At 41.5% G+C, this 14800-nt stretch overlaps 1 protein-coding gene across 1 annotated transcript; it reads right to left on the bottom strand.

The window, feature by feature from the left end:
• Positions 1-2471: 2471 nt before the first annotated feature.
• On the bottom strand, positions 2472-11913 carry slc35b3 (solute carrier family 35 member B3). Its single transcript, XM_033985728.2, has 10 exons — positions 11665-11913; positions 9461-9700; positions 8398-8519; positions 7611-7765; positions 6072-6179; positions 4421-4518; positions 4251-4343; positions 4018-4129; positions 3829-3898; positions 2472-3389 (listed from the first exon to the last, which is right to left on the bottom strand). Exons 2-10 carry the CDS (start codon positions 9677-9679, stop codon positions 3239-3241), a joined length of 1128 nt encoding a protein of 375 aa, XP_033841619.1. The 5' UTR covers positions 9680-9700; positions 11665-11913; the 3' UTR covers positions 2472-3238.
• Between the last annotated feature and the right edge of the window lie 2887 nt (positions 11914-14800).

The following is a 14800-nucleotide window of genomic DNA, read 5'->3' as shown; positions in this document are numbered from 1 at the left end:
TTTTGCCCTTAAATGTTACGACACTGGACTTTACTTGTGGTGACACTTCAGTTATGCAAAAATCAAATGTATTTCAGTGGAGAATTTGGGGAAAGTTTTGCAGTTAAAATCTGATATAAAGGACTGGTGAGTTCTGTAAAACGCTTTATGTTCTTGGTTTAGTCCTGGTATAGTCCTGGTTTAGTCCTGGTTTAGTCCTGGTTTAGTCCTGGTTTAGCCCTGGTTCAGTCCTGGTCCAGTCCTGGTTTAGTCTTGGATTAGTCGTTCTTTAGTCCTGTTTAGTCTTGGTTCAGTCCTAATTATTTCCCGGTTCAGTCCTGGTTAAGTCCTGGTTTAGTCCTGGTTTAGCCTTGGTTCAGTCCTAATTAAGTCCTGGTTTAGTCCTGGTTTAGCCCTGGTTTAGTCTTGGTTCAGTCCTAATTAAGTCCTTGTTTAGTCCTTGTTTAGCCCTGGTTCAGTCCTGGTTTAGTCTTGGTTTCGTCGTTCTTTAGTCCTGGTTCAGTCCTGGTTCAGTCCTGGTTAAGTCCTGGTTTAGTCCTGGTTTAGTTCCGATTAAGACAAAGTTGAATATGGACCAGGTTCTTTCGCTCGACACAAACTCGACACTTAACTCTTAACACATCTTAACACTTTACTAAAATAATCCCGATCACGTGTCATTTCATCTCGCTGCGTTCGCTCCATCACAAAACTCGCCTGTGTGTTTATTTCATGAGGCAAAATGAAACACGTTAAGATCACAATGGCGTTGTAGATATGTGTGTCACCCCCCCCTCGTCCTGCGCCGTTATATATGTGAGCGCCTCCCATTGGTGCAAGGGCAGAAGGGACAGGGGAGCGCACGAGAGCGGGGCCCGCGTGAGCCGCACCTCCTGCCCTCGTTATGAATGAGCTGCCAGCCCTGCCCGCTGTGGCCACCAGCTCGGACCACATATATATCTGAAATGGACAATATTATAGAGCAGGTTATTTGCTGGGATGATGAGTCCCGGACACATCCCATTATTTATTAGGACGGCCGGAGCGCTCGGTGGGAGCAGACGCACGCCGGCTTCGCTAACTGGATGAGGAATGAGGAGGCCGAGGAGGGGGATAATGGAGAGGAAGTTCAACCCACTTTAAGATCTAATAATAAACAGTAAACAGAGGAGTGTGCGCAGGAAACAGAGCCGACGTTTGGACAAAAGACCGAATAAAGAAGTGGAGTAAAAGAGTGCGACGTCACCCGCGGCGCTCAAAGGAAGCTAATCGAGGCTAGCGGTTACCGTGACAACCAAAGAGCCAATCAGGAGCGAGGATGTTGACTGTAAAGCCCCTTCAAGCCCGCGACACTGGTTTAGCAGGGAGCGGGCGCTTAGCAACGCTGTCAATCAAACCTGTTGCTAACGCTAACGGGAGGGACCTCAAGGAAAGAAAACGCCTTATTTGTCTCTTATTAATGTTTATATTTAAAAAACCTGGACAAATTAGTGAAATAAAAACCCCAGGATCATGTAGAGCGGGTTTGATTTATTTGACTTATATTATTTTATGTATTAATATTCATTTGTGTTATTAGTGTTTAGTTTATTACTTTGTACAGGTGTGTTATTGTTCTTTTCCTCGTGTCAGCTGTTACATTTGTGTTTTGTTGACTTTTATGTGACTCACTTTGTTCAGCTCTAGTCGTTTTAAATGTGACATAGAAAATAAATTTGAACTGAACTGAAATTATTTTGAGTTGAAAATGACATTCTGTGGGCGTGGTCTGTGTTTGGGGGCGGGGCTAAAGACGAATGGTGTAGTTTGCCTGGAGTGGACTGGGCCTCCCTGTCTCATAATGACCTCAGAGAGAGAGGGAGAGGAGGGAGAGGAGGGAGAGGAGGAAGAGGAGGGAGAGGAGGCAGAGGAGGGAGAGGAGGGAGAGGAGGAAGAGGAGGGAGAGGAGGAAGAGGAGGCAGAGGAGGGAGAGGAGGGAGAGGAGGGAGAGGAGGAAGAGGAGGGAGAGGAGGAAGAGGAGCTGCTCCCTCAGTGAAAAACGGCCTTTGTGAGGTGTGCATCACATACACACACACACACACACACACACTCAGGCTGCCGTTGCCTCTTACTCTGATCTCTCTGACTCTTCATCATCATCACGCTGCTTCTGTTTGTTCTGTCACATGTTTCTTCTTCTGTTGTTTTGTCGTCTCCATTTGTCCAGAAAAAGGACGTCTCTTTTCCTTCCATGAAATATTTTCTGCCACAATATCTGTCCCTTTAAAAATGAAAATACAATCGAGTTTAATTAATAATTAAAAATGAATCTTTGCATTTTAAAAATGTAACTTTTCTTTGCCTGGAATGTTTCAAAATATGGCATTAAACTCATCAATTTTGGATTTATTCAATTACATCAACTGCTACATAACGACCCTGATAAACCCTTATAGATTCACACACTTCTGTTTAACTCAGAGAAACATCCACAGCAGCGACTCACAAAACAACAAAATTCAACATTGTTTTTATTAAAAGTGACGCCCTTTAACCCGGCAACAAACGGCAGTTAGAGTCTCCACACTCCCACTGTCACCGTACAGTACATAGTACATGTACTACACCTTTGTACATGTATGAAGTACATGTACATACATTTACTCCCATGTATGAAGTACATGTACATACATTTATACTTGGATGAAGTACATGTACATACATTTATACTTGGATGCAGTACATGTATGACACATCTCAGAACAGTCAGGTATAAAGTTGAGTGAAAAATCGTGTTTTGGATGCTCAGGCGTGTCGTGGCACATGCGGAGGCAGACGGCCTTATTCAGTGTGAGCTCGGTCCCACACACACATTCACTTCACTGTTTTACATGATTTTACTCCTTCACTCAGATGCTTCAGTTCAGTCACTGAACTGTACAAAAATGCAAGTCTATTCCAGTGCAAACTCTGCAATTTGGTTAGCTAAGGCCCTGGCTTCCCTTTAGAGCTTAAACTGACTCATAGTGTCCTCCATGACAGGAATGTTTGTGTCCAAACTCTCCACTCCATCTGTTCAAAGTCCTTCAGTCCTTCAGTCCTACACCCGTGGTGTATGAGGAGAGTGGGATGGCACAGCCGTTTGAGAGAGAGAGAGGGGTGGGGGTCAGGCCAGTGACCCGTCCGTGGCTCATTGTTGATGCTAAAGAGTTCTGGGGGGTGGATGCACGATCAGCACATCCACTGATTCAAATGGACCCACCATGTTTCCCTTCTGGTCCTATACATTTTGGGACAGAAATCTGACTTTCTTTCCTGTTATAAGCCAACTCCTGAGGTCCTTGAATGAGGGAAGCTTCATTTTATCTTTGTTTTTACTGTAAACATTCAAAAAGATGCCAAAGAGCACCAAAAGGCCACCCCAAATGTACCTGCAAAACAAGAAAACGGTTTAGAAAACGTCGATGCAGAAGATGTGAGAACTTTCACTGTTATAACTGAACCACTACAGTTAGAATTATCCAAGTTATGAAGCTGAAAAACGATAAACAGTTTAAAAAGTATTTCCAAACTTGTTTTTAGAGTCATACGAGTGACCATGAAGGGTGCCCATCAGCTGGAGGGAGAGCACGAGGCTGTGGTCGTGCTTCTAACATGTTTTTCTTGGGTAATACATTTGTTTTTTAGGGGGTGTCTACAGAGTCTAACAGAGTCAAAATCAGGAAAACGAAGCTGCTGAGTCCAAGGTCCCAACATGGACTCAGGACATTCAAACAAATCCGGCTTCTGCAGTGGTCAGGGGTGACACTGTGGACTTGTTAAAACCCAAACTAAAGTGATATAAGTCAAAAGGTTCTTAAGGCTTCTTACTGAAAAGTGAAAGGTTTTGTGAAGAACATGAAGGAGAGAACAATAGTCATGGCCTTCCGTCCAGTGGTCACTGCAAACAAGGAAACACATTTGAGTTTCGACAAAAGTACATCGCCCCGTGGCTCATTTTAACTTTATATGAGACTCGGTGAATACAAATGATGCAAACTTTTAAAGAATCGTTCAGACCTGTCACTGCAACTAAGGCCCCGAATAGTTTGATCAAGGCCAAGACGAACGAGATCCCAAAGTAACCCGTAAGAGAGAAGAGGAACGCGTATCCGTACGTTTTTACAGGGTGCTGCGGACAAATTCAAAAGTATATGAGTAAAGCAGCTGTGTACTCGAACGCAGAAGACCGTGAGAGAAACAGAGAGATTTATTTATTCAAACATTTGCATAAGAACAAGCCTATGTCTCACCTCGGAGCAGAAGGCCACAGCAGGACCCAGCCCGCCCACGCAGAGCAGGCCCACAAGGATGTACACAAAGCCGATGGAGTACGAATACAGCACCTGTACACAAACATTCGTGAGCGGTTTGAAAAAGGTTTTATTTATGCCGTGGACGGGACTTAAATAAAACAACGCACCATTTCGGAGTTGGAGCCGTTATGCAGTTTCATCGCCTTCTCCTGCACGTTTCCGATAGCAGCGTCGGCGCACAAGGCCAGAGAAATGAGGAGAACGCCTGAACGACACAGATCAAAACACAGAAATAGAGTGATTAAGATGAACATACTTAGGTTATAGAGTTTATACTATTGATTATTTACCTGGAGTTGTGTTTTGTTTCATTCGCACATGTTTAACTCTTAAACCCTGCAGATTTAGACCAAGTTTTTCTCAAACTGACAACACTCCACACTCCACACACCTTCCCCAGGATAATTTGGATGATTTCAGCTCTGGAACTGCCCATCTCGACTGAACTACACTGGTCCGTCGTTTATCGCGGGGGTCACGTTCTAAAAATAACCCGCAATAGGCAAAATCCGCGCAGTATCAGCTTTATTTTTTACAATTATTCTCTATGTTTTTGGCTGTAAAACCCCTCACCACACACTTTATACACTTTTCTCACACAGGCGTTAACATTTTCTCACATTTCTCTCTCGTTTAAACTCTCTCAAAGTTCAAACCTTCGTAGGCGTCTTTGTCGGTGCAGAACGTTTCATCGACATTGTGGGTTTTGTCGGGGAGAAAACAAATCGCAAACGTACAGCACTTCAGAGTCACACTGCGATCCGACGTTTATGTAAATTTGTCTGAACACATTCTGTACTGGACAGGAGACACGGCACGGAGGAGACTGATGGACAATGGTCTACAGTCCAACAGCCAATCAGGACGCACGACACAATGCATGCTCAGATGATGTAAAAAACATGTAAAACTGCAGTAAAAAATTCCGTGAAACAGCGAGACCACGAAGGGTGAATCGCGAAATAGCGAGGGACGAATGTAAAGGTAAAAGGAGCTGTTAACTTGAAAACTACCACTTCATGACACCACAAGGTGGAACAGAGTGTTTTGAGCTTTGGAGATGTTACAGACTAATAATAAAGTGTAACTCAAACATGTGTGAATGAAACAAAACACAACTCCAGGTCTGTTTTTGAGGAGGAAACAGCGTTATAACTTTTAACCATTTCATTAAAGGCCTTGTACTTTCTACTAACTTATGAAAACGCCTTTTGCAGCTTACAAGCCCATATGGTGTATACAAAAACAGGCTTAAAACATGTACATTTATTTTTTATTTTATTTATCACCCTAAATTTCAGATGAAGCTGATGAGAACTGTGTGGAACCAATGTCTTGAGACTGTCCCACACGGTAAAGGGCGGGGTATGTGGGCGGAGCTAACAGTTCAAACTGAAGCGTGCTTTTCAGTCATGGTTCAAAGTTGTGTACAGCACATTACACACAGCATTAAAATAGGGATTTAGATGAGATAAGATAAGATCTGCCTTTATTAGTCCCACAGTGGGGAAATTCCAGTATTGCACCGCACAGTTAAAGAACAGAAGGAAAATGGTACATACAATAAAACAAGATAATAGATAAATAGCTTAAAAAAAAAAAAAAATAGACTTAAAAATAAACAACAACAAAAAATTATACCTAATAGTCAAACTTTCAACAGCTTTTGAGGCTTTTGTAAAGGTTCCATATGCACAAATGATTATTACTATGTAGTAGAATTATCCAAAATATGAAGCTAACATTGGTAAATCTCACCTGTAACGTTGAAGTTCGGCGCTACTTTGCTGTCGGCCAATGTAAACCAGATCAGACCCAAACTCATGCATAAGGCTGCAGACACATCTGCTAAATTGTACCGTTTACCTGTAAAAAAGGCAAGTAAAGTTTATTTGTACAGCGCGATTCATACACAAAGTAATTCAAAGTGCTTTACAGAATAGGAAAGACATTAAAATCACAATACAAACAAATCAAAACATAAATAATCATCATAAAATTTACAGACGGAACCGTTTGGAGCCTGGATTTAAAAACTGCCAAAGAAAAAAGTCTCAGATCGGTCTGCAAAATTACCAGGTTCCACCCAATCTCTAAAACGCTTCACTTTTGAGATTCTGACAGAAAACTAAGAAATGTAAAGGGTAAAAGGAGAAGAGACGGTTTTGTCTAAGCACAGGAGAGTCTGAGCCTGCAGCCAAACTTAAAAGCATCTTTTTAACTGAGGCCAACCTTTTTAACAATAGAGGTTAGCTTTGGACTAAATAAAATATAAAACAAAAAAGAAAGAGTTCTCAGTATCAAAACTTTTTCTGAGGCCTGTGTAAAATTTCACAAAAACCTCAATAACAACACAACAGGAAGCGGCTTTGTTCCAGACACAGGGATGACTGACAGGCGCCCTGAGGTTGACAGGTGCCTTGAGGTTGACAGGGGGACGCGGCATCAGGTTGGCCGAAGTGTTCTTTCATTTCTCCACTCGCTTTTGAAGGGCCAAACATCAGATGCAACTCCACGCTCCATCCATCTATTACAGTTTGCCCTTCGCATACCAAGTGAACAAGTTCTGTTTCCCAAAGTGGACCCTTAAGGGACCTCGGGCTCGGTGTCTTTCTGAGCAGGGAGCAGTCAAATCAGGAGCCGGTGCAGAGTCTGGACTCCGACACAACAGTCAGGAAAAAGGGCCAGGGGTTGAAAGGTGACCACCGCATCAAAGGGATCACATGCAACGACTTTAAAGAGGACCTCAGCACATTGATAATTAGAGTTAAAAAGAGTTAGATTTCATAAGACTCGGACTAGGCCTGTCTTCATAATCACTATATGGACTTATCTTATCTTTCTATATAAGAACGTTGGAACTACCGGTATATTTTTTGGGGTCGTGTGCATATTTTTTGTGTTATTTTTTGGCGATATCATAAGATTTAAGCTGTAAAAAGTTGAATTAATAACTTAACAAACTAAAAAACTAACAACTAAAGTGTTTTGTTCTGCTGTTTATTTATTGTAGCTCATGATTTTTTAACAATAATGCAGCTTTAGGGTAGTTTTTATGGTTTAAATCAGTCTCGGGTTGTTGAGTCAGTGGTATAAATGAGTTTCAATCTTATCGTTTACCGTTTATATTTACTTCAGCAAAATATATCGAACTTGTTTCTATCTTAGACGTCTTTCTGACAGTGACCAAAATGCAAATAAAGCAATGATCTTTCTTACATTTTTATACCATCATTTGTGCTTTACAGAAGGTTTATTTAAATTATAATAACTGTTGTAAAAGCCATGTACACGCACCTTGTATAAACACTCCTCCGATCATCACAGGTATTAGTTTGCAGCACTTGAAGATGACCTGTGTGGGGTAATTCAAGTAGCCCAGAGAGGTATTTGACAGACCCATGGTGCCCACGGTTAAAAATGCTATTATCATATAGGTCTTTCCTGGAATCCTGCAAAAGATGAAAAAAAAAAAAGGACTGAATATTTAACCACGACTTCACACCACAGACTGTACAAAGAAGTGGACTGAGTGAGTGTGACGTCACCCACAGCGTTCGGCTCCAGTCAAATGAAACTCCTCAAGGCTGGAGCAGTTATGGGAGCTAGTTTCGAGCCAACCAAAGAGCCAATCTGGAGCAAGGCTGTTGAAGGTAAAGCTCTCGCACCCTCTCACACCGCTGGTTTAGCAGGGAGCGAGCGCTTAGCAACGCTGTCAATCAAACCTGTTGCTAACGTTAGCGGGAGTGACCTCAGGGGAAAAAAGCGCCTGATTTGTCTCTTATTAATGTTCATGTCTTGATTTAGGGGCACAATATCAAAATAAAAACACCAGGATCATGTAGAGGGTTAATACAAACATTTAAAACCAAAATGACGAGTCTGACAGCAGCAGGTACAGAGACAGGGGACAGTTTTCTAACATAAAGTGAATCGGACTGAATGAATCGACTATTTGCCGGTGAGCGATGTCCATTTATATATACAGTCTATGCTTCACTCTCAAAACTTCTAAAAATAATCACTGGATTACTGCGTCTGCCATTTTGAGACTAATGAGAATAATCAAGGTGAAGTGTGATACCTTCTGCGTTTGTCCTGTGTCAGCTGCAGCTCGATGAGTCCAAACGTGGAGTAAAACCCAAACTGGACCAGAGTGAGGTACCAACCGAAAGGCTTGAATCCCTCCACAGAAAATATCAGCTCCTGCAGGACATAAAATGTAAGAAAGATCAGCACTTAAGAGCATATTTCAATATCAATGTGCATATTAAAACAGTACTATTCTAAATAGGGATAAGCCCATCATCTATTGACCTTAAATCTACTGATGATATTTGGTTTGGGTTGACTTACTTATTTAAACACTTAACACAAAAATGTGAATATTTATTCCAATTCAGTTCAAGTTTATTTCTATAACACAATTAAAACAACCTGAGCTGACCAAAGTGCTTCAGAGAAAAAGTCAACAAAAAAACAAAGATAATACGATACATAGGAAAACAACAGTAAAACACCAAGATATCCTGTCTAGTGTTAAATGCCAGGGAGAAGAGGTGGGTTTCAGTCTTAAACCACGTTAAAGACTGAGAGAATCTGACAGACAGAGCGCGCTGTTCCATAGTTCCAAGGCTGTCACCTCTGGTCTAGAGCCTGGCTTTAGGCACAACCAAACTCCCTCAGATAAAGTGGACTCATAGAGTGCAGACAGAGGACCCAGAGTGCAGACAATCGACCCATAGAGTGCAGACAGAGGATCCAAAGTGCAGACAGAGGACCCAGACCCAGAGTGCAGACAGAGGACCCATAGAGTGCAGACAGAGGACCCATAGAGTGCAGACAGGGGACCCATAGAGTGCAGACTACACTCCTCTCTTACGAGTTAGTGCTAAAACAGGGTTGTGGGTATCTAAAAAAAATGTCTATTAATATTTGTTACTTATTATACTTTTAATATGCAGAGCAGTGCACAGTATAGACACTAATTAAGTCATTTCAAATTATACTTCTGGGAAAAATGATCAAAATCTGCCCTACATATCGACCTGAAAATTTTGGCTGCTCTGGATTCTAATATATCTGTCAATCTCTTCGTTTAAAAATCGCTCACAAACTGTTATCATTACTGCTGTGGTTAAACGTACCTGCAGGTATCCATAGATGAGGTAAAAGAGGAAGACCCCAGCCACACAGATGAGGAACTGTGTGGGAGCACCGAAGCTGCTCAGGTTTATGCCCAAAACCCTCAGCTCCTCCACAGACTTAATGTGAGGAGACATGACCTGCTCCGAAGACGAGGGGATGGAGATGGAGATGTGCTTCCGCGAACTGTTGTAGCCGACCAAGCCATATTTACCACTCATCCTGTCACCGCCTGATTGGGCCTGAATGCACAAACAGAAAGAATATTCACCGCTATTGTCATTTGGATTGTATTATTTTGTATGGAGCTGCCGATCTTGACAACAAATAAGTTTTATAGTGACTACAGAGCTGTTTTAAAGCTTCCCAGAGAATCAGTGCAGTGTTGACTTGTTGTTGCACCTAAACATTTGACACAAATCAACCTACTTTATATAATATCCTCCGCAACACTGACACACTCTCACACTTCAAATCCAAACTCAAAACCCACTGGTTCAGACTGGCATATTCTTTATAATCCGCAACTGCCCTGTCCTTTTCAATGTTTGTTTTTATCTGAATGCTTTTAACTGTATGTTCATAAATGTTGATTTTAACTGTCTGTAAATTGTATATTATATTATATTGTATTGTAAGGTGACCTTGAGTGCCCAGAAAGGCGCCCTATAAATAAAATGTATTATTATTATTAATATTTTAGCGCAGAAGCTTTTCCCAAATTCTCCATTGAAAGGAACATGATTTCCACTTAACTGGAAGTGCTACAGAAAAGAAAGCGCAGTTTAGTTGCATTTATGGAGGGGGTGTGGCGGAATAAGGTCAATAGAGAGATTAGCAGAAGATTCCCAATAAAGTGATAACACTACCTGTTTTCTGTAATACACACCAACTTAACCTTATAAAGACAGAAAGCAAAACATAGTTACACGTCACTATTATTACTCAGGGGGAACATGGTGTGTAGAAAATGTATTAATTGCACTGTAATAATTGTAGATTGTTAAAGGACCCATGTTAAACAACTTTATGATCTGTTCTAATCTTGTTTCCTCATCACAAACAGACCTGGAGTTTTGTGATTTGTTTCATTCACACATGTTTAAAACACAAACCCTGCATATTTACACTGAGTTTTTCTCAAATTGAAAACACTTTGTTCAACAGGAAGTGCTCCATTGTGTTTTTAAACTCCATACACCTTCACACGAATCATTTATATAATTTCAGCCCAGGATAAGCCTGTCACTGTAATTACTATATCGAGTTAGCTTTCAATATATTTTAGATACAACGATCATTTTTGAGGGTCAGTATTTATCGTGGAGACTTTGTTACTTGTACTGTACTAGTGGAGAACATTTAGTTATTTTTCTGTTCAACGATAAGATTTGAGCTTTAGAAGGTTGAATAAATAACAAATTACAGATACAAAGTAAATACTAAGAGTTTCATTCTGCTATTTATTTATTGCAGTTCATGTCTTTAACCATATTGTACATTTTGAATAGTTTTTTGGGGTAATTCTACTTTAGAGCTGTTGTGTGTGGCATAAATTAGTTTCAATATTATCGCTTATCTATATTTTCTTCAGCAATAAATTGTACTGCAAAATCTCTACTAAACTAAAGGCAAAAGGAGCTGTTAACTTGAAAACTCCCACTTCATGACATCACAAGGTGGAACAGAGCATTTTGAGCTTTGCAGATGTAGACAGACTAATGATAAAGTGTTACTTAAACATGTGTGAATGAAACAAAGCACAACTCCAGGTCTGTTTTTGAGGAGGAAACAGCATTAGAACATGACTTAAACCTCACAGAAACTATAAACAATGCAGATCTGCAGGTAAAACAGGTTCTGGAAGGTAAAATAACAAACTAAATCACATCAGTTTGAATCAGGTTTGAACTGTGCGTGCTCCAAAGAGCCAACAAAACATAGACAAAAACACAACGAGTCTGAGAAACATTAGATCTTTTAAACAAATCAGTGAACGCGAGAGTTTAGCTAGCCTTAGCCCTGTTGCATCCAGCTGGTGCTAACAGGCAAAAGCTCCGATTAAACTACATGGCATTAGCACAGAGAAGCCCGGACCAGCAGCGCACACACATCCACACATGATACAGCTAATTTAAAACACGTGTCCAGTTATTAGCTTGAGATTATTAATTACCTCAGCGAGCTAATAGAGCTAGCCTGTTACCTTAACCAGCACTTCCGGGTTCTTTACGTCAGCACGTCCTCGTTTTCAGAGTTGATCCAGGTGAAAGTCATTCCCCCGGGTGTTGCAGACTCATCTCTGGGGCATTTCAAAGTGATTTCTCCTTAATCCTCCCGTGACAGAAGCCAAACAGAGACGTGGGAGTGATTACCCGGCTAATGCTAACTGCTGCTGCCGAGCCAGAGGCGGCCAACAACTTCCGCTCCGCCTCGACCTCTGACCCGCGCTGTCATTGGTCAGTGGAGACGCACGTGGACAACAGCAGGTGAAAAAGACAGGGAAAAAAATAAAATAAAAAAACACGACAGGTGCTAGGAAGAAAGTTACAAGTCACAAAGTTAGCCATCTAAACAAGCTCTGTGGATCTTTTTTCTTTTCTTTTTTTGTTAAAGTTTTATTATTATTATTATTATTATTATTATTATTATTATTATTATATTTTTTATCAGAAATATTTTTAGTTTTATATGTATATTATATATTAAAGGTATATGGCACAATTAAATACAACTTCAACTATTTATTTATGTAACACACAATTAAACTCTGGAGTGCAACTGTTTCAGATGCCTGGCCGCTGACCGCCGGTGATGACTGGACCCTAGATGCCTTCCTGTGCCTTCCCTCGCCTGGCTGGATGACCTGGTGCCTGGTTGAGTGACTCTGGCCTTATAGATTTGAACTCTTTTTTTTTTTTTTTTTTTTTTTATTTTATTGAAGAACACCCAGTGACATAGAAAAACATACAATATTGCTCTATGTTAGTTTTGTGAGAGATAGATTTGAACTCTATCTGCAAATGGATGCGCATTAGTCTTGGACACATCTGCAGCGTCTCCTTCACTGTGGTTCTGATTGAGGTTTCTCTTTTTCCCACTGTTTTGTTTTGTTGTTTTTTTTGTTTTTTTTAGATTTTGGGTATTTTTGTTTTAATATGATACAATTTGAGCTGTGCAGGGGTGAATAAGCCCCTTTTATGGCTGATTTTAGGTACATCCTGCTATGTATTTGTTGTAGCTCAGGCCTTTTAATGAAACAGTCTATTTTAAAATGGTTTTCTGGGATGATCTTGAATTATCTTAATCTGTGGCATAGAGTAGTTTCGATATTATCATTTTTCTGTATTGATATATCAAGCTTCAAAATGTGTTATTGTGACAGGTCTATGTCCAGTTTGGATCTATTTTCTGGTTAAACTGCAGCAAGCTAACCTAGTCCACATTATGCTGATGAAAACACATGTGTTTTTCATTATATTGTAGTGTTCTGGTGTAAGGAAACACGCCAAATTTCTTCTGGTTGTTTATTTTATGAACTCCAGGGCTACTGTCGGCCGTAACCCACAACAAAACAAGAGCAAAACAACGGCAGACAGCAACTCACTCGAGCCAATCTCCAAAACAGACCAATAACTGACCAACAGAACTTTAACATCAGCTCGTCGGCATAGCAACCAAGTGTCACATACAAAAGCAGTTATCAGAACAACAACACATAAACATTTACAAGAACAACAAGAGGTGTCAACCCTAGACTGTATCAAGAAGTGGATTAAGTGAGTGCGACGTCACCCACAGCGTTCAGCTCCAGTCAAATGAAGCTCATCGAGGCTAACAGTTATAGCGGCGAATTTGGAGCCAAGTTTCATATTTGGAATTCCAACGAAGAGCATCACAGCAACCAAAGAGCCAATCCTGAGCGACGCTGTTGAAGGTAACGCCCCTTCCTTCCCGCATCACTGGTTTAGCAGGGAGCAGGCGCTTAGCAACACTGTCAATCAAACCTGTTGTTAACGCTAACGGGAGCGATTTCGGGGGAAAGAAGGCGCAGGATTTGTCTGTTATTAATGTTCATATCTTTATTTGTGGAGAAAATAGCGAAATAAAAACACCAGGATCACGTAGAGCAGGTTAATACGAACATTTAAGATGAGAAAAATGCCGAGACTGACAGCAGCAGGTGCAGAGCGAGTCACTTCCTATGTAGAACGCGGCGGCTAGCGGGTTAGCTTCGTCCATTTATGTAAACAGTCTATGCTATCAACTCTGAGCTAAACATAAAATATCAGATCATTAAAATATGCGCAAATATTCCCGCAAAACTCAGCTGCAGGTGAGCTGTACTTTCTTTACTCGTCTGTTTCACTTTCTCTCTTTCCCTAACCGCAGCCTTCACCGTAGCCTACTTTTAGTCCATAAACCCTTATCACGTTATTCCCTGTCCTCCCATCTCCTGATCCTGCAACTCATATCCCAGCTTGTCCCGCTCTGACTCCCCTCCGCACCTCTTTCCTCTTTTTGAGCCTGTTTTATTCCCACATGCCCAATCTACAAGCCCTCTCTCTTTCCCTCCCTCTTCCTCTCTCTTTCTCCCCAGCCAGAGGTTAATACACTCCACGATGGCATTATTTCCTCGGCTGGCCCCTCCGACAATATAAAAATTCGGAATGGACAGCTCAATCCCTCTTCCATCTCAGATTTGATTGTAATGGTATTGCGTCCTGTCCCTGGGAGGCCCCCGCTGCCTCGCCAACGCCGCCTTTATGACACTAAATGGTCCGGCTACAATTTTTCCATCTATTCAAAAAACTCCGCTAATAACTCACAGGGAATGAGATGTCGGAGCTCGCTGGTCCACTGCAGCCGGGTCCCTCACCCCGGCTCTAACAGGGTCAACACGCACACAAAAAGAACCAGAAATGGATAGGACGATTAATCTTCGTGAATTTACAATATCCTTTTACTGCGATTGGCGTTCCCGAAGAGACGCAAACGTGGGGATATTTACAACCGTGCATGTTGGAAGTGTTTGGAACTGTTTAGCGTATTCAGGGACGGGTTCGCGCCACTTTCCGCAGTCGCCCAACTTCACAAGTGCGGCCGTTTGTCTTCCGTGATAGATTTATGCGGCCGAAGCCATTTCCTATTCCTATAAGATCCCGTGGAATAATAAAAAAATTATATATCGATTATTCAAAAAGGTACATATGTGGCAGTAATGGGCCAGCGCCACACGGACGGACCGGCAGTAAATAAAGACGCAGCGGAGAAAAGGGAGAAACGAGAGGGGGAAGGAGTGACTGTTGAACCGGTGAAATCTGGATCCAATATGGCCTCTC

This window comes from Periophthalmus magnuspinnatus, chromosome 20, assembly GCF_009829125.3.
Source record: "Periophthalmus magnuspinnatus isolate fPerMag1 chromosome 20, fPerMag1.2.pri, whole genome shotgun sequence".
Lineage (NCBI taxonomy): Eukaryota > Metazoa > Chordata > Actinopteri > Gobiiformes > Gobiidae > Periophthalmus > Periophthalmus magnuspinnatus.
Note: the sequence above shows the minus strand (reverse complement) of the source record. Positions and strands in the feature narration are given on the sequence as shown.